This window comes from Carcharhinus amblyrhynchos, chromosome 25, assembly GCF_965287045.1.
Source record: "Carcharhinus amblyrhynchos chromosome 25, sCarAmb.v2.hapA, whole genome shotgun sequence".
NCBI lineage: Eukaryota > Metazoa > Chordata > Chondrichthyes > Carcharhiniformes > Carcharhinidae > Carcharhinus > Carcharhinus amblyrhynchos.
The window spans coordinates 20,465,434-20,486,362 of record NC_137348.1 but is presented as its reverse complement, the minus strand read 5'-3'; the positions used below and the strand labels follow the sequence as shown (position 1 = coordinate 20,486,362).

The 20,929-nt window shown below is 38.8% G+C and overlaps 1 protein-coding gene across 2 annotated transcripts in view; it reads right to left on the bottom strand.

Annotated features, from left to right (window-relative positions):
• The window catches only part of LOC145358136 (nuclear receptor subfamily 6 group A member 1-like), a 379,208-nt gene extending 358,669 nt beyond the window's left edge, over nucleotides 1-20,539 (bottom strand). For both annotated transcript variants that reach the window (XM_080211815.1, XM_080211816.1), the window contains exon 1: nucleotides 20,348-20,539. In XM_080211815.1, coding sequence (XP_080067941.1) covers nucleotides 20,348-20,414 — 67 coding nt within the window. In that variant the 5' untranslated portion in view covers nucleotides 20,415-20,539. The remainder of the gene's footprint in view (nucleotides 1-20,347) is intronic.
• Nucleotides 20,540-20,929: the final 390 nt, after the last annotated feature.

Here is a 20,929-nt window from a genome sequence, read left to right as displayed (position 1 = left end):
CCCTCCAGTCTGTCGAGCACCGCCTTTCCAGTAACAGTAATGTCATTAAGACCCTCCAGTCCTACCACCTTTCCATCGCTAACACCCGGCAAATTATTCACGTCCTCCTCCCGTGAAGACAGAAACAAAAAAGTTATTCAATACCTTAGCCATATCCCCATCCCCTACCACTAGGTCCCCTTTCTCATCCTCTAAAGGACCAACATTCACCCTAGCCAGCCTCTTCCTTTTTATATATTTATAAAAACTCTTTGCTATCCTTTTTTATATTAAGCGCTAGCCCAGCTTCATAGTTTCTCCTACCCTTCCTTATCAACTTCTTTGTCAATCTTTGTTGACATTTAAACCTCTCCCAATCCTCTTCTCGCCCACTACTCTTAGCTACTCTAAATTCCTCCGCTTTTAATTTAACACTTTCCTTCACCTCCTTTGTTATCCACGGCTTATTACCTCTCCTCCTACTATCCTTTTTGACCATCGGAATAAATTTCCGTTGAGCACCAAGAAAGATCTCCTTAAAGATCCTCCACTGCTCCTCAACAGACCCTCCCTCCAACGCGCTCTCCCAGTCCACATTCGCCAATTCTTCTCTCATCCTACCGTATTTCCCTCTATTCAAACAAAGGACGCGTGTCCGGGAACTCATTTTCTTCTCCTCCATCTGCACCAGAAACTCCACCATACAATGATCACTCTCCCCAAGAGGATCCTTCACCACAAGGTCCCTAATTCTACCCGCTTCATTACATAGCACCAGATCCAAGATAGCTCGCTCCCTCGTCAGCTCCAACACACAGTGTTCGAGGAAACTATCCCGGCAGCATTCCAAGAACTCTTCCTCGAGCCCCCCACGTCCAACATGGGTCGACCAATCAATACGCAGATTGAAATCCCCCATAACTACGGCCGTCCCATTCCTGCACGCCGCACTTATTTGCGCGTTAACAGCCCGCCCCATATCCAGATCATTATTCGGGGGCCTATAGACGACACCCACCAGCGTCTTCCTCCCTTTGCTGTTCCTAATCTCCACCCACAACGATTCCACCCTCTGCTCCTTGGCTCCAATATCATCCCTTGCTACCACCGTGATGCTATCCTTAATCAGCAGAGCTACGCCCCCCCCTTTTCCCTCCTGTCTATCCTTCCTAAACACTTGATAGCCCTGTACATTCAGCTCCCAGTCCCTGTCACCCTGCAGCCACGTCTCTGTAATGGCCACCAGATCGTATCCGTTACATAACAGTGCTGAACGCAAGAACATTTCACATGGAATCAGACAAGGCAGGCATTATATTGTACAAGCTGTAAGTCTACTCAACATTAATATTCTGGAAAACCAGAATAAATACATTACAAATGTTAACAATATCAAACAAACTTCCTAAAAAACCTTAATCGTTTGATTTTAGATGAATGAAAATAGGCTTTTGTTTTAAGTTCTTTAATAGTTCATTACTTTGTGCATCAATCACAACTTGATGTACAGTGTTCCAATGTGAAAGAAAAATCAATTCTAATCCAACTCTTGGGACAGCAAATCTAGTCACCACATTTCTTTCAATAACCAACAATTCATTCGAGAAATAACTATTAACTTAATTACTATGCAACACATTTGTGTAGCTTTAAAGGAATCTTGCGAATATACATTTTCAAATATTCCTTTAAAAAATCTATTTTTGTTAACCTTTATTTCATGTTTAAACAAAGTCTAACCTCTTGTCTGGCATCGAATGAATTTATAGTACTAGTTGTGTAAATTAACTACACTGAATTCCTCACTCAAAAAGGATATACTCTTAACTACCATTTTAGCATGAAAGATTTGAAATGAATAATGGACAGCTGCATGATCTAGAGAGGTTTTCCTTAAATATATGATTATGGATTTGTACAAAATGGCTGCCAGATAGATAATGATTGATGTATGTTTCTAAATGATGCAGCAGTACCACTACTAGGAGGCGTTTTACATGCTTCATTAACATATGCAAGGATTCCCCTTTATTTGCTCAATTTTTCTTCCAGCCATATTGAGAGTTATTCTTTTTTCCTAATTACATGACTACACAAACAACTGGAGTAATTTTAAGGCCTCAGAAGCAAAAAATGAGGCTAGCAATAACCCAAAAAAATCAAAAGATTACTATCCAATTTCTGTCCATCAGTGCGAACAATGCCATTATTCCAATCTTGCCCTAGGCAAATACACACCATGTTGAACTCGACATATGCAAATCAGAGTATTTGGACATGATTAAGAACCCAATTCTCTTAATTGCCTAAAACAGAACTATTACAAAAAAAATTCCACCTATGATGATCTGGTGGCAAAGATCAGATTTGATGCTTAACACTAATTTAAAGAAACAAGCACTTGCAGCCAAAAATTGAGTGCGCTTCTGCTGAAAGTCTTAATTACAACTTCAGTATTGAATCATACCAGGTTAGGCCCACAATGTTCATGTTGGTTCTTGTAAAGAGCTACCAATTATTTATTTCACTCACCTGCTCTTTCCCCAGAGCTCTGCAAATGTCTACTTTTTAACTTGTACATCCTATTCATTTTCAAAAATTAGTACCGAATCTGCTTTTGACATTCTTTCAAATTATGCATACCAAATCAGAACAACTCACAAATGTTAAAAAAAATCCTTTTGGTAAATCGAACCACTGACCCTCCTGCCAATGGAAACAATTTCATCTCCACTACATCAAAAGCCTTTATCAATTTGAACATCCCTGCTAAATCTCCTTAAAATGTTCTCTGCTCCAAGGTGAACAATCTCAAATTTTTCTAGCCTCTGCACACAATTAAAATTCTCTTCTGAACGTTATTCAAGGCCTTATCGTTTTTCCCAAGTGTGGCCAACCATTGACTTACGAAGATGTCATAACTTCCTTGCTTTTGTGCATACCTCTATTTGTAAAGCCAAGGATCCTGTATGCTTTTTTTCAGATAGTGTAGGTTGAGTTAACAGAAGTTCTTTGAATATTTTTTGTCTTCAATGACAACACTTCCAGTAAAAGATGCAAAACCACCTCTAAGGCAACAGTTGTTCAATAATATCAAACCAACTTTACTTTCCACATTGCAAAGGAAAGACCCTCTAATCACCATTTCCATAGAAGGTCTCTGCCACTGATGGTTGAATATTTCATTATAAACCACCAAGCACAAACATGCACTTGTCCAATTAACAAAATGTTTAATGCACTTACAGGCTGTTACAGAACATTTGTATTGTAGCATGGCCATATTGTATTTTTCAGTATTTTCTGCTTTTTTTTCTATTCCTTGTGCGAGTTGCTCCCCAGTTTCTTCTCCAGAGGTGATGAAAATCTACCGATACGGATGATAAGTGGTTATTTCCAGCAGCCTTGAAAATGTGAAATCTCAACAAAATTCATAGAAGACTGGCTAAACTTTTTTGTATCATAGCAGATACTGGTTGCGTGGGAGCAAATGTTTTGTCACCCCCAGAAAAGACAGCACAAGCCATTGTCAGATCCATCGGCCTGCAAAACTTCATAGTGATATGAAGGAGAGCAGACAGGAGGAAATTAGAAGTGCTTTTGAAATCCTTACAATTATACCAATCTTTGAAAGTTGACAGGCTGAGGACCCCAGTCTGCCCCAATGGCACAAGTATGAATTTCCATTGAAGTTATCAGAGTTTATGAAGCAGACTTCTACAGAGCAGACCTGGTTGCAGCTTCCAATTATATGTACAATGATAAGATCATAATACAGATAGACTGAAGATTGCTGAAGGTACTGGTCAGAATGCCACAAATGCTGGAATGGAATTCACCCATAGACTCGTGTTAAGTTCTCAGCAGCCAAGTCCAATACTCTAACAACTGCTGATGCAAAATGTCAAAGAGTCTCATTTTGTTGGCTGCGCTTCAGCATATCAAGCCACCACAGCAGCGCTAAGGTTCAGGCCTGTCCTCCAGCAAGCCATGTCTAGGATCTCCCTTCCAAAAATTGCCTGCTCACTAATGCTGCATGAAGCCCCTTTACCTCATCATCTTTCTGAGCTCGGGCACACAGCTGTGCATATAACACTAGTTCCATCAATGGATTGACATCATTTCCCTCAGATACCCTCAAGTTTTTGCTGCCTTTCCAAAGGAAGAAAACAATTTAGGGAATGAGAAGGGACATAGATTACTACAGCAGTAACAGTTTAGTGCATGATCGTCAGCCCTAAGCAGCAAGGTGCCACATAGCCTCCAAACAGGATGTGAGACACTAAAAGGTTGCAGAGAAAAAGGCAGACCTCATTTTTCTCTTAGACAGCAGATGTTGTTTTGTGGATTGTGGACCAGCACTTATAGAAATGGAGCATTTTAAGGATTGATACTTACAATGGCAATCATGTTGCCTTTTTCTTCCATCGTACTCTTGAGCTACTGTCAGATTTTCATGCTCTTCTCCCCCTCTATTATTGCAACCAATTAGTGTTCTCATGCATAATTTGTATTTCTAAATTCCTTTTATTATTGACTCCTTTTATCATACAATTATTGTCAATTGATTTTCTGTCTTCCAGCTAATCAAAGACCATTCATGATTTTTAAGCTGGCTATAATGCATTCTTCTTTAAGCTGTTCACCTGTAACATCTCCCAGTTCTGACCCAAAATGTTAACCCCATCTTTCAACTCCACAGATGCTATCTGACATGCTGAATATCAATCTAATTTTGGAGGTGATTACTGCACTAGGTCAAACAAGTCTTTAAAAAAAAATCAAACTTGTTTACCTTTTCTCTGATCAGCACAAGGGAAATCTCACAGCATTGCATTACTAATGTAAGCCTTACTTGTGACTAATAAACTAACTACTTTTTAAGAGAGTGAGAGTCACACTCATCCCTAATTTATTAATCATTTTGTTGCTTTGACTTTTTTTTTGCACAGGTAGTTCCTTTTCATAGACAGTCTTTTCAGTAAAAAAAATCCTGTTTAAAGTTGTGCCGACCCTTATCCATCTGCCCCTTCAGTGAGAAGCAAAATGACACCCCCCATGCAAAAAAAAACTGGAAAAATTTCATCTACAGGATCTTGGAAATGTGGAATGTTTTCCCCAGATAAACTGTAAACATTGGATTAATTGAAATCTTCAAAACTGTGATTGACAGATTCTTATTAGACAAGGGCACAAGGGATAGAAATAAAATGGCAGGTAAATAGAGTGGAGGTGCCAATTCTTAATGATCATATGGCAGAACAGCAATCCAACCTTCTCCTGTTCCTTATCAAAACCAGCAGGATATAAACAAAGCTAAGCAGTCATACAGTCAATATATCAGGTCAAATTGTAACCAAATCACATCTAGTCAGGAATGGTGGTGGGCAACCAGAAAGTTAACAGAAAGAGGAGACTTATCAACATTCCACATTAACGCTGGAAAAACCCACCATGCAAGTGCAAGATACAAGGTTGAAATGTTTGCCCATCATTTGTTTCCTTTCATTATCAATGATGGCTATTTGTTGCATGCTTAGAGTCATCTTTTATGCGTTTTAATGTGGCAGTGGAACCTGATTGCACCTGAATTGGTACTCCACACTGCAAAGGATAAGCGATCTGATTTTGTTGGGACTGCCCAATCTTTGTAACTTCCATTTTTGTCCTTGGCTGCCTGTATTCTTGGCTGTTCAAAGGAAACAATGCCACTACTTTAGATAGCCCTTTCACGAGTATTTCCCCCCCTCCCCAACCATGTGGTGGACATCATATTTTCTGAGGTTCACCTTTATGTTTGTGATATGAATACACGATTGCCTTCAGGATTTTATCATCAGTCATACATACCACATGTCTACTTCATCTCACCTGGGCTCTTCAATCCAAATATTTTTGTTCTTTGAAGCACTTCAGTATTGGGCACTTTATCTTCAAATTTTACATGCTTGAAGTTCCAAATGCGCTTCATATGGAACCTGTGCTTATTAAGTATAGGGTAGGTAGTCCACATCTCCAAGGCCTATAGGAAATATTATCACAGCTTTGTATACAAATGTTGTTGCAAATTTGATACTTAAATTTCCTCTATAGAGGCTTCATAAACAGGTAAAAGCTGAATTTACTCTGACAATTTTGTAACCCTGTTATGATTACAAGCATTTCTGGAGATTGTACTTTGGAGATAGGTGAAGTTAGCTATAGCCTTCAGGGTTGTGTCATTGATTGTTATAGTCAGTGGGATAAAGTGAGAATTATGGTGGTGGTTGGTGGAGTATCTGGGTTCCTTGAGCCGATGGTTAGTCTATAGCAGCCAGCCACTTTTGATAAAGTTCACGATCCTTCGAAGGCCATGTACCCTCGTACTGTGGCACAAGGGTACATCATTAGCAAACAACAATAATATGATCTATCTGTCGAAGATTTCAGTCATCTCAGATTAAAGAGATCAAGGTCTGCTCCAAATTGGATATATATTTCATCAACATACCCCAGAAAGCATGGTAGCAAAGAATATACTGAAAAGCATTGGGGCCATGAGATTGCCCTGCTTCACACCACTTGTTATGTCAAAGGAATCAGTATTTTCACCACACTCAATGACTCTGGCATTATTCCGCCATGAAACTACTGATTTACAGCTCTGTCAGGACATCAAAGTTTGGCTAAGACTTTCCACAAGGCCTCTCCATTTACTGTGTCAAAGACCTTTGTCAGGTACAAAACAGAGTTCCATCTGTTGTTCGCAGCATTTGTCTTATATTTCCCCAAGTGTAAAGATCATGTCCTAGAAATACATGTTCTGCTACGCAGTTAACCATTGTGTTGAGTAGAATGTTTGCTAGAATCTTACCGGCTTTCACAAGCAGGGAGATCCCTCTGTGGTTATGACAAATGGAGTTTTTTTTTCAAAAGTGAACAATGATGGTATCTTTCAACTCCTGAGGAATTATTTGTTGATCCCACATTCTATGAAATAACTGAGAGCGCATGATGGCTAGATGGGGACTTTCAGATTTGTAAATTTCTCCTTAGATTACAACCGAGCATGAAGCTTTGCTTGAAGATACAAATCTGATGGCTTTGTCAACTCCCACAACAAAGGGTTTGCTATCCAGATATGGCCAATCTGGAAATTTATCTGTGGCTGTCCCATTTACAGTGGACGATGATTAAGCACGCACCTGAAGTGCTCAACCCAGCACTGTGTGATAACTGCCCTGTCCATCAGGAAAGTTTCCCAATCTGTGCTGAGAACAGGTGAGTAGCTGCATGAGGAAGGATCACTCGCAGTTTTTAGGGTTTATAGAAATTAAAAGTCAGTGCTGATCAGCATGACTAGAAACTCTATGGTTTGCTTGACCCACTGTGTATCTTGCATCCCACACAGCTTCTTTTGCAGGTTTCTTTTGCTCTCCTGGAGTGAATTGTTTTTAAACGTCATTAATTAAGTTTTAACAGCAATCATAATTAAAGTAGCTTACATTACAGCAATAATTTAATAAAAACTTATAATTGGAAGAGCAAAAAGGAGGAAGAAGAAAAAGGAAAAATAAAGGAAACATTCTCCCAAACAATGAGAAAAATCAACAATAGGACATATCATGTGCAACTATATACAATATATAAAAGCTAATTATATACAATCCAATTAGGGGTCAGTTATTTGAAAGTAGAGAGCTGTAGTTCCTCAAAATAATCTTGGAAAGATTGCCAAGCTCCATAAAATCCAGTAAAGGTGCCTCAGTGTGGGGCAGTATTGGCAGCATGCTGGCACAGACTTTAGCACTGCTGCCTCACTGCGCCAGGGACCTGTGTTCAATTCCCAGTTTGGTTCACTGTGTGGAGTTTGCTAATTCTCCCTGTGTATGCATGGACGTCCTCCAGATGCTCCAGTTTCCTCCCACAATCCGAAAGGCATGCTGGTTAGGTGCATGGGTCATGCTAAATTCTCCCTCAATGTACCCAAACAGGTGCCAGAGTTTGAAGATGAGAAGGTAATGTTGAACAGGTGAATGCATCAGTCTGAATCTTTGTAAGATTTCCTTGGACAAAACATTTTGCACCAATCTCAAGTATTTTTAGTAGCAATCTTACAAAGATTCAGACTGGAGAAGGAGAAGGTTCAATGTTGCTACTAAACAGGAGAAGGTTCAATATTGCTACTAAAAATACTTGAGATTGGTGCAAAATGTTTTGTCCAAGGAAAGGCAATTTAGGGCATGACCAGTACATAAGAATGAGGGGGGTTGATCAAAATTTGGATAAATCTTTGACAATTTAACTCTGGATCGATGGATACAGTGTATTATAAGTTGTAGCAACCTATGTCTTGCACATACAGATGAGGAACGTGCACAAGAGAATAGAATTCCAATCTTTTGATAAGTCTAAATCAAAATCTTGATTCTGAAGAACTTAAGGTAGAAGTGAAGGGCAGTATGGTAAAAAAATTAGAGAATATAATTTAGAAATGAATCTTCTAACAAAAGGATTTATTTCTAATATAATATTGATCAGTAATTTCCAGGGCAATAAAAGGAAACTGAGCAATTTTTTTTTGTGCACACTCTATAATTTGTCCTGTCTTGTCAGCTTGGATCAGGCCTGTCACAACTTAAGACTCTGAATTGGACTTGATTTGATTGAATTGGAATAAAAACAAAAAAAAACTTAATTAGACTAACAGCAAGACAGGCATGCCAAGTAGCAAGAATAGTGTGTACAGGACAGATCATATTCCTGAGACAGAGGGTCAAAAAGAAGCAGAGTTTTGACATCTCATGATGTGCCAGACTTGAAAGGCAGAATCTCCTAATGAAAATGAAAATACATTACTTGTGTCAATATATACAAATTTATATCAATACATTATTTGTATCAATAAAGGAGAGAGATTGTAGACCAAAGTGGTTCAGAACTGGGTCCAAATCTTAAGTGACTGTCTAATGATAGTGTTTGAAGAAAAGTGACTGGTTGAGAAAGGAATAGAGAGACACACAATAAAGTAGGCAGAGATGCAGAGTGACATGTGGCTGCCTCCAATTGCACTCATGCTATACTAGCCAAGTGCAAATGAAGCCAAAAAGAAACATTACTTATATTAACAGACCAATAATAACTGAAAATTTGGCAGTGCCAAATCATCTAAATGCTTGAGTCTTCATAGAAATCCCTCCTTTCCTGCCCCTCTCCGCACCGGGTGGTCACATCTGTTAATGTTGCACATATTGCGACAATTGAATGCATACTCTAGTTGTGATTAAGAGCAGCTGATACGAATTGTGGAAAGGTTAAGGCACGTTTATAAGAACCAATTGTCACCTGGGAAACTATGTGGAAGGAAAAAGTAGCCTGCAATTATATTGTACTAAGTTTTGTGAACAGGCCTACATTGAGAACAGACTGGATCCAACATCTTCCTTTGTTAGATGGACACTTACCAAATAAACAATGTCATCAGCATATCTGCAGAAACTAACTCTGTACTTTCAGATGATGTTGCATCATGTAGACGAGAAACAAAATGGGGCCCAGGACAGAACCTTGGGCAACACCAGAGGCAGAGGAAAGTGAAATGGAAAGAGAAGCCATTGCAAGTGATACTATGTCAGTGCACTTTTCTTTTACTTGCCCATTCTCTCCCTGAAAAATTACACAAATACCTCTGTAGCAACTAACAATCCTTGCTATCTTCATCACTTCTTTAATCCTGCATTAAAGAAAACAAACCATTCACCCAACAATAAATGATAGTGATGACTTACTACAAAAAGACATCGTAGGCAGAGAAGCTGAAAGCAGCCTTTGGAGTCATTGCTGAGATTCTCCACTCTCTGACCCTAGGAAGGGTCAATCTGGTAGTGATGAATATAACCTCCCATGAATAAGCGTATTAACATTAACTGGCCTCAGAAGACCCACTAAGCCCATGTACAAATTCTCACATCATTACTCCCATCTCAAAATTATAACGAAGTACCTTGGTGAAACGTAGAAACAGCGATGTCAATGTTCAACTGTTGCATGCTCAAGGTGGTGAGCTGGAAACTGTAGATATTGCATTATTTCCTTTTAGGAGTTTCCTTCATACAATTGATGCGTTGTTTTATATGGAGCAACTACATTGAAGGATAACAGGCTTATTCACATAGTGCCATACAAATTAATGCAACAAAAAAAAATCTGGCATTGGAAAGAAATGTAGTTGTTTTGCATGCTTGCTTACAAGTCAAGACTACTCACAACTAACAAGCCAGGATGATTGGCCAACTAAGCTGAAACAGGTGTCTAATTTTGAGGTAATGGCCCTCAATTTCTGATGTGAATCTGTAAGGGGAATGGGAAGCACAGCAGAATGATATCTTTCATTTGTTATAATTCTTCAGAAACACATCCTCCACATAAATATTTAGAATTAGTTTATATTTTCTTAACAGCTGTATGGTTCAATGAGCTTGCCTGCTTGAAACATTATTTGGAAGATGCCTGGCTAGTCTAGTCTTCTGTTTCTTTAGCTTACCAGGGATCTTATTCTGTGTTTAGTTCTTGAACTGTCTCACACAAACATTGCAGTTGGAATCTTTACCCAATTTAGGTCCCACATTTAATTTTACATGTTAAGGTCCAGGGAAAGTAGAGAGGAAGGCATCAAAAATAATACTTAAAACTGGATTTCTCTGTACACAGATAACTTAAGAATTAGGACCATCCACTGTGGGGAAGTGGTGGTACATGAAGAGCTATTTCACAATATTTATACTCAATAAAAAAGTTTAGATTTAATGGACATTTAATATGGACATAATGAGACTGGAAGCTACAACTACAAAAACATTTTTAAAGTGTGTTTCATTAATAATGGGGCCATGCTATTTACTAGTAGTTAATAATAAGTCGAAACACTGCCAAACACTATGGAATTGGACACATACAATCACGACTAGACCTTAAATCCACACAAAAAAACTTTCACCATAGTGAACAGCTGGTGATGCATCACATTTTGTGTACTTATTGCTAAAAGGAAGAGGAATACAAAATAGACAGTGTTTTGTAATAGGAACAGAAGGAAGTTATTTTAACTTTTAAATAATCTCATGACATTGAACAGCTAGCAAGAATTACTTACTTTATTTTCTAACATTTCAAAATTTTCAAACATTCAAGATGTTAAACTCTTACAAGTGCTAAATATTGTTGATATTCAAGAGAAATTTAATTTTTACTTCATTGAAGTTAATTCTTGTAGGATTCTTACTTACAAACCACCCCTATAAAAATAGCACAATTGTTTCCTTCATTTTTATTGCACCTTTCAAGTGCCTCAGTAATTCACAAGTATACATTAACAAAAAGGGAAGAAAAGACCATCATGCTCATCGAAGTTCACCTTCTCCACTAGACAGCAGAACCTCGTGCATCACCACCATTCACTGAGGGAGGCAAAAAAAAAACTACCAGCCAATTCAGGAGAAATTCTGAATAGTTCTTTCTCAACTTTCTAAAACAATAAAGCAAGCTCCAGGAGACATGCATCACCAAACAGACTTACGCATGCTTCTGCATGACCCAACTTTGTAAGGAACACAGTAATATGCAGGAAAACAACTATCTCCATCCATTGATTGCAAAGATCACAGGCTTGTATCACTTTACAACATAGCACAAGCACGTAAGACAAAAAGAACGGGGGCAGGGTAGAGCAAAAACACAACAACAGAAAAGATAAGGTTTTAAGAGACTTTACAAAGTGGTAGTAAGGCAAAGTGGTTTACAGCGCAAGTGCCAAAGAACAAGGGTTTAATGATTGAAGTAGTGGGCACTGATAGTGGTGTGAAGAATGAACAGTAATCCATAGTCAGAAAAAGAGAAGCTAGGCCAAAGAGATTGCTTAGATGAGACTCCAGGGATTTGAAGACAAAGATCTTCTAGTTAACGGTGTTAGGAACAGAACTAGTTGAAAGAATACAGAGACTTTGAGCCAGATAGTTCTGAATTGAAGCAAAGAAATTCAGTTTTAAAAATCTTTGGGACTATGGATCAGTAATAAATTGTTTGATTTCTACATTATGAATGTGTTACCAACTTAGCAGTACAGATGACAAATTGTGCTACTCGAAAAGCAGAATACTGCAGGTGCTAGAAATCTGAAATAAAAATAGAAAATGCAGAAAGTATTCAAGTCAGGCAGGATCTGTAGAGTGAAGAAAGTTGGCTCAGCTTTTCTCATAGAATCATAGAACCCTACATTGCAGAAAGAGGCCCTTCAGCCCATCAAGTCTGCACTGACCACAATCCCACCCAGACCCCATCCCCATATCCCCACACATTTAGCTGCTAATCCCTCTAACCCACACATCACAGGACACTAAGGGGCAATTTTAGCATGGCCAATCAGCCAAACCCGCACATCTTTGGACTGTGGGAGGAAACTGGAGCACCAGGAGGAAACCCATGCAGACACGAGGAGAATGTGCAAACTCCACACAGACAATGACCCGTGCCAGGAATCGAACCCAGGTCCCTGAAGCTGTGAAGCAGCAGTGCTAACCACTGTGCTACTGTGCCGCCCTCATAGACGTTTCTCCATGGATGTTGCCTGGCCTGAGTGTTTCCAGCATTTTCTGTTTTTATTATACATTGTGGTACCCATGGCCACAATTTGTATTTAGCAACATTTAACAATTTTTAGGAAAATGCAAACTATCCTACATTTACTATGTATATATTCTATGAAAAGCAAACATTGGGGTGTTAGGTTAATACTGTTAGTATTCAATAAATATTTGAGATAATAGAAAATTGATCTGGAGGTCTACAGAGGGATCAAAGCAATATCACATACCCGGAAGACAACCAGAATTCTGTAAACAACAGCCAGCTGAAAAAGATTCTGATCCTGTTTTGTAAATGAGAGTGGATTACACAGTCTCTCGCACTTAAGCAATCCTGTTTACAGACTGGATAAACATTTAGTTTTTTTTTACATGAACAGAATAAGAAGTGAGTTTTTCTTATAGTGAAGTAAAATACTTTTTATATGTTGAAGAGAAATGTCAAATGTGTCAGAAAAAGCCAGAATAGAAACCTTTTCTTTACAATAGTATACCTCACTCATTTTCTCAAAGTATTCTTAAGTTTTATTTGTTTAGAAATGATCATTAGTTTTCATGGCATCTATGAATTAAATAACTCGGTGGATTTATTGTTGGAAGGGAAAAATAAAAAGACATACAAACTAAAGAGAAAAGGTTCTGAAAATATAAAACACTGAAAATCATAGCCCCAGGGGAGGGACCTGGCCAAACAGTGGCAAGACGATGTGAATTTAGGAGTGCCAACCTTTGTCAGGGGCAAAACTTCTATGGCTTTTGTAACTGAAAATGGTAATTTTTAAACAAACAAAACGCAAGAATAATTTGAGAAAATGATGTCACAGTGCTTTACAATGCCATGGAGCTGTGTTAAATTCTGGCCTTGGGTGACTGTGTGGAGTTTGCACGTTCTCGTGTCTGCATAGGTTTCATCCAGGTGCTCTGGTTTCCTCCCACACTCCAAATATGTGCAGGTTAGGTTGATTGGCTGTGCTAAATTTCCCCTTAGTGTCAAGGGGATTAGCAGGGTAATTACTTGAGGCTACAGGAATAGGGTCTGGATGGGACTGTTGTTGGTATAAGCACAATGAGCTGAATGGCCTTCTTCTGCACTGTAGGGATTCCACGTACACCCAAGAGCTCAAGTGCTAACTGCACTGAGTGGCAAGAACTGGGGTAACCCAGGTTTATTCCCTTGTCTATGCTGATTTAGCTGATCAGAAGCAGTGGCAGAAACTTCACAATTCATCTAAAAATCCCTGAGCTAAGGAAGGAAAAACAAGGATACCTGCTCAATTTTTTTTGATTAACATACTAAAACTGTGTGCTAGAAGTGAACAAGGACAGGATTGCTAAGTTTCGCACCCCCTCTCATGATTGAATAATTTGATACTATGTCAGCCCATAGGTATACCAAATCCTCAGAATGAATCACTGTCTTCAAAAGGAGAAAGGGGGAGGAAAAAAAAAAATCGGCAAAAACGAAATCTGTCTGTCCAACAGCATAACAGCAGAATGCAGCCCAGCACAAAATGTGCTATTGACTGGCTGTGCTGTCAGCAAAAGACCCAGGTGCGTGTACAGCAAGCACAAGTTTCAGCCAGCCTGTACTTCTCAAATGGGAGGTATATTCTGGCTACAGCGGCCAAGGGATCTGCTTGGAAAAGTATTTCAGAAGATTACAAGATCCAATGATGAAGTTGATGCAGTGCTGGAGGCTTCAGGCGAGGGAGGTGCAAGGGTAAGCAATCATGTTTCTGCAAAGGACTAGAAAGCCCTTTAAGGAAAATGTTAAAACAGCAGGAGCAGGTAATCATGGAAGTCAATCAAGGTGCGCTGAAGACCCAGCTTCAGTGCTAGAAAAGGTTCATTGACCACTGATATGAAGTCAAGGTCAGTGAAATACCAAGTGTCAGTTTGAATTTCACCTAATCCCCTCCTGCATTTATGCTTTCAGAGATTTCAGAACTGCCACCTAGTTAACCATCACATCTTCAAAACATACAAAAAAAGTTAGATGTCAGATGATGAAGCACCATCACTTGATCTGACATTTGCAGCCACAATCTCAGATTCTGGTACTGCACAATATGTAGACAGTATAGTGGCAAGATCAACATCAAGCTAGAAAATGGGCACAAGCTGCAAGAAGGCCAGAAGAAAGGGGAATAAGTGTACCAGTTTCACCAAGGAAAAGAATGCAGGCACGTTCTGCTAGAGTGCTCATACAAATATATGATTTAGGAGCAGGTAGCCATTTGGTCCTGATAAGTTGATCTGACCATGGCCTAAACTCCACTTTCCTGTTCCCCACCTCTGGAATCGGTTGGCTCAGGTGAGGACTTGATGGTGCAGCACACAAAGATGGGCATGTATAGAATTGCTTGGTGCATCAACAAGCTTACTACAAAGCCTTGTCACTATCAAAAAGCATGGTGAAGTCCAGTTCCTAATTAGAAAAAGGACATCATGCAGAGCTTGAAGAATATGGTTTCTAGCACAGAAATGATGGCCAACTCCAAGTAAGCACTCCCAGAACCACCTGTAATGTAGGTTCTGGTGGCAAAGATCTCAGCTTCCATTGCAGCACAAGCAGAAGACACATGCCATGTCAGTGCTGCAGTCGAAGTTCAGACTGAGGTCATGAGCTACACGCCTACATGCCAAGTAAGCCCAGCTTGGTGCCATCATGGCAGTATATACCAGTGCTCAAAGGGGCATATAGGCTCATACAGTAGTCCAGCAATCTGTGCTCTAGGAGATTACCAGAATTGCTGAGGCATCCCGCTGGAGGAAAGACAGCGTCTCCATGATACAAAACCTGCAGTTTTCTCAGGGGGAACAGCATTCTTAGCATCATTCCACCAGCCCCTTTGGTGCCATCCTGTGCAAACTGCTGCTGCCCATGCCATGAAGGTGCAGTCCACAAGGTTTGGAGCTGCTTAAGTGTTTTGCACTGCCATCTGGAATCTTTTCTACTTAAAGATAGCAGCTTTCAATCATGCAGACATGCTGCAACCATTTTGTATGCATTATTGCAAATGTTGTTGGATAAACTTGTTAAATAATATATTTTGGTGGTGCCTTTTACTTCAGGGCTTTCATCAAGAGGATGACGAGGAATTGCAGAGTGTTGATGGTGGATGGGTTTGGGACAACCAGACGCTGATGAGATGCTCACAGATGATCTGGAGTGATGACATCTAGGATACCTTGCCCAATCCACAGTTCTCACTGAAGGTCTGTGCCTAAGAGGCAAGTGCAGTAGGCAGAAGACTACCATATGTTTAGAAACACTCTCCCACTGAGCAGTCCAATCAATTAGGTGTTATTTTAGAATGTACGTAGCAAACCAATGTTTGTAGTGGCTTTGTAGCAAGCATGCAATGCATGGAACATTTCGGTACCTGCCCATCAGTATTCTTTCTGTATGCTGTCCTAAGGTCCTAACTTGGTAAATTCCAATAGCTTCAGACACTGCTTCTGGCTAAGGTGAGGATAGGAGAAATACTCTGAATAACCCAAGTACAGACTTCTGTTAAGAGACCTTTGCCTTCCTCGGTGCACAGCTTCTTCTCTGCTACCAGTGCTGCATTGCCCTATCCTACTGCAGCCCAAAAGGATGGACAAGAGCCCATAAGTGATAGAAGGCTTTCTACCAACAGACTGACATTCATCTCCACTTGGAAAAGTCCATGGAGGCAAGGGATGGGGGAACCAACAATGACATTATTCCTATGATCAGGTAAATCACTATTTGCTGAGCAGTGAAGCTTCCTCTAGCTCAACTTCAGCTGAAATTGTTTACTTTTTCATTCCTGTGGTGAAAATGAAAAAGTGCCTACTTTTCTTGATTTCTGAGAATTGTTGCACTGTAGGACTGAATTTTAACACTTTCTACCAAAAATGAATACTGAGACAGAATATAGCAGATATACAAGAAGCAATCTTAACTAAATATGTAACTTTTAGTATGGATAGATAAAATATTTAAAATGTAAACACTGGGTTCAAGTATCCATTATTGAGTATGTATATCTTAAACGATGTTATCATGAAGGCAACTATATGGTTTGATTCTAATGTAGTACCATAGCCCACTAAATTGTCATGGGTGTTAGACCAGATGATTGACACTAATCTTCATAAACACTTCTACCAGAATTTCAAGATTTGCAACTGACAAGAAGAATCCAGTTATCAATGTCAAACCTCTGGATGTTTTGATTTTGCAGCACTAGAAGAACACGAGAATTAATATTCTTAGCAATATTAACTGTCACAATTGAGGAGGTTTATCACATTTTAAATATTGTTGAAAATAGAACCATGCAAACAAGCACCATTTATGAAATACAAAAATCTGCAATTTTAGTTGTCATATGGCCTGACAAAAAGTGTTACTTATAAAACATAAAATAATTCACAATTAAGTGCAATTTTGTTACAAAAATGGCTTGATACCATAGTGACGAAGAAGTCAGTTCAAACCTACCAAATGGTGTTGACTTGGACAAGCCAGAATTCTTGCACGTGAAGATTTACTGTACCTAAAAAAAACTTGCATACTTCAGGGCAGTACAAAAATACACATCACATGTCAACAAATTTAAGAAATTGCTGTTTCCCAAAATAGAAATTAGCATACTTTAATGCAATGATCTACAATTAATGTAGTACCTACATACTGAGTATATAATGAATCAAAATGACCTTTACTCTTAAAAAAAATGTTATCACCTAGCAAATAATTCTAGTAGAAGCACCAAAATAGACCACCAATAAAGTATGTAACTACATGCTGGAAACTGTATACAATCATAAGTTTCCCTAAAAATTATTTCTTCTAAATTGTGAAAAGGCTGTTTCAGCATATCAAATGTCCTTGTTGTGTTCCAACTTAGTTTCCTATTTATAACACTTCCTAATTTCTTTGAACTTAAATTGTTCTATGCAGTAGAATCTTACCAACATGTTACACTGCAACACTCACTGATCCACATAACACAATTATGAACATGCCAAAATATAATATGCCCATTTAGTTCTGCACACTCTTCTTGATTATGTAGACAGCAACATTCCAACAAGTCAAGGGCATCTTCTAAAAATGCGGCACTTCAAACTGAAAACACACCTCAGTCTAGAATCTTAAGCATTCAGTTAGCTATGTACTGAGAACTGTGTGTATTTCTCAATCTCTCTTATTTATAAATGAATATTTATCACAAAACACAAATTCTTCTTAGATACCATGCAAGAACTAATTAATTTATGAAAAATACTACACACAGTAGTTATAAATGTGTGGAGTGTCACTTACTGCAAAATACAGAGCAAGACAAAGCTATTGGAGTGCCTCCAGAACTACTTGCAAGAATAGCCTCTATCTCCATTTTAGCATTACTGTTTTGTTAACACTAGATTAGCAGATAAGCCAGGCTTCCCCTCTCTACCCAACCCCTTTTGAACAAGATGTAGGAAGGTTAAAGGTCAAGTAATGACAAAATAGCCCAAGTGTGTTCCTAAGAACTAGCAGTTAATAGGTCATTACATAAAATTATGTAGTTTCAGGATCAAATTTATCACATCAAAATTTGTGCTTCTGGAATGTTGAAATGTTTTTGTTGTTCTAAAATGTATATTTATTCAGATATACTCCTGGACAGGATTTAAAATACAAAAGCGCTGTAACATTAATTCTGCACTGGAACCTCTTCCTCCAAATGGAAATTGCACAATCCGAAACAATTGACATTATGATATTCACCGTCCCAGAATAAAACCTAACAGATGTTTTAAAATAAAGACCGGTAATTCAAATAGCAAAAAGAAAAATTTGAAGAGGTGAGCGGAAATCCAACCTCCAAAACATAATTCCACTTCCAAGTTTACATGCCCTCAAAGACAGTTAAAGTTTATTTATTAGAGTCACAGGTAGGCTTACATTAACTCAGTAATGAAGTTATTATGAAAATCCCCTAGCCATTACACTCTGATGCCTGTTCAGGTACGCCGAGGGAGAACTTAGGGTGGCCAATACACCTAATTGACACGTCTTTCCGACTGTAGGAGGAAACCAGAGTACCTGGAGGAAACCCACATAGACTCAAAACATGCAGACTCCACACAGTCACCCAAGCCAGGAATTGTATCCAAGTCCCTGGTGCTGTGAGGCAGCAGTGCTAACTACTGCAGGACCATGCCACCCCAGGTTGTTACCTGGGCGGTTAATTCACAATGCATGGAAGACACTTTGGTAAATTTGTCCAAATTTTGGCAAAATATTTTCTGCTGAATTTCAATATTTCTCTCCCTTACAAGAAAGCTTTCAATTGTGCCTTGTTTTATTATGTCTTTTGCAACCTAAAATGCAAAGACCATCTTCACCTTCACAGTGGAACAAGTATTTTTGCTAAAGTACTGGATGGTTGTCTTACTATTACTTAGTTTCCTTCAAATAGCTGTTTTGAGGTACTGTGATCAATATAAGCCATGTTTAAAGAATGAAAACTTGTAAGCAAAATAGCTTCTATGCCACAATAAATGGGATACAATTCGTTAATCTTTATATATTATTCCAGAAGTTCATCAACATTCTAATTCTACAAAAATTTAATCTATTAAAATCAAAAATTGCCCACCGAAACAAAGGAACCGGAAAACTATGCTTCAAGAAAAAACGTTTTAGCAAGGCCTGAAATTTTAAAGCAAATACATCTTAAGCACAAGCAATTGTAGAGGAACTTCAAAATATACAAATTCAATTTCCCATCCATAGACAAATTTCAGAATATTTTCAAAATATGCTTGTACTTCCATTCTTACCATACAACTTCAAATGAAAGTTTTTTTTATATTAAACTGAATTTTAAAATCATCAGGAAAACTGCATTCTGATTGCAAGAATACACAAAAGCAAAATGAAGAATTGTAAATTAAGAGTTAAGCAAATCATCTGAAGCAGTATCATTCCACTACAAAGAGTACGCCAAAAATCAAAACAAAATGTTGAAGTTTCACAATATCCAATGTGGTCCTTCTCTAAAATACACGTTACACTCTTCAAAATCAACTTTTTTAAAAAAAAAATCACAGTATTAGCACCAAACCAATCAGCACTTAGTGAAAAAACTATTTAAAATTCAAACAGGTCATCAATTTACTTAACATTTAAAGCAAAACTTCACAATTGCCTTAATTTCATTTTGATTGATTCTGAAATTAATTTAAATTCTAGATGTCTTCATACGCATTGTATTTGTAAGGCACGACACCAATTTACGTCCATGTATTTTAATTATATGATGCTACTTTGAATGATGATGTTTTCTATTCTTTTTATACATCCTTTGTAATTCGGCGGTGTCCTTATTATGCCTTCTCCTAATTGCTTCAGGGTGCTCTCAAGTTCAAAAGTTCACGTTTTACGACCTTACAAAGACTCATCACTACAGAGAAACACATTTCTATTAAATGTCCCCAGCTGCATTTTGTCTCAAAATTAGGCTTAAAATGGCACAAAAAACATCGAAATGTCCCCAATCACTACCTCTTGGAAACAAAAGTGCATTTTAAAAAAAACAATAACGAGGAGGGTGAATGGATAAACATACCGTTCAACCAAATAGTTACCATTATTACTTTGAAAACAAACAGTCAAATGCAAACAAAATTGACAACCATGAATAGACAACTGACCACCATCATGTGCAATTTTGTTTTCAGCAATGAAAAAATCTTAAAATAAACAAATAATCCCGCTGACTTACTGCTAATTGGTGTTATCCCGTTTTTTTCTTCGTATTCGTAGCCATTCGTTCTTTTTTCGATCTCCATGTCCTTGCTGTTGTTTTCTTTGCCCACACGGTAATTTCAGCACGCGTTGCCCATGGTGTTTACCTGTCAGGCGGTTAGCCCGACTCTCTCGCGCACATCGATAACGCTCGGCTGGACTACATGCCGCTCGCGCTGCCAACGGCTCGGCGCCTCACGCAAGCGCATCGCACCCCTACCCTTCCGCTGCTACGCCCCCTCCCCCTTCACGAGCCGAGACCCAGCTCCGCCTCCCCTTCCCCAAACTAGACAGAGGATGCGCAAACTGCGCGAAGCCCAAACCACTGGTCCCAGCATTCCACGTATTGTCACAGGGTTCCAATTGTTGTTTTCACAGCCTGAGCTGACAATGGTTTACATCCATTAGCCGCTGCCCTTTCAAACCCGCTGGAGCTGTGAATGTTTTACGCGGGTGGGGAGTACTGTAAATTGATATTTTCCTGTGAAGTGGAAATGAAGCTCTAACTGCTTTTGACCCTAACGTGAACCTTACCCTCTTTATTCTGCTGATGAAACAT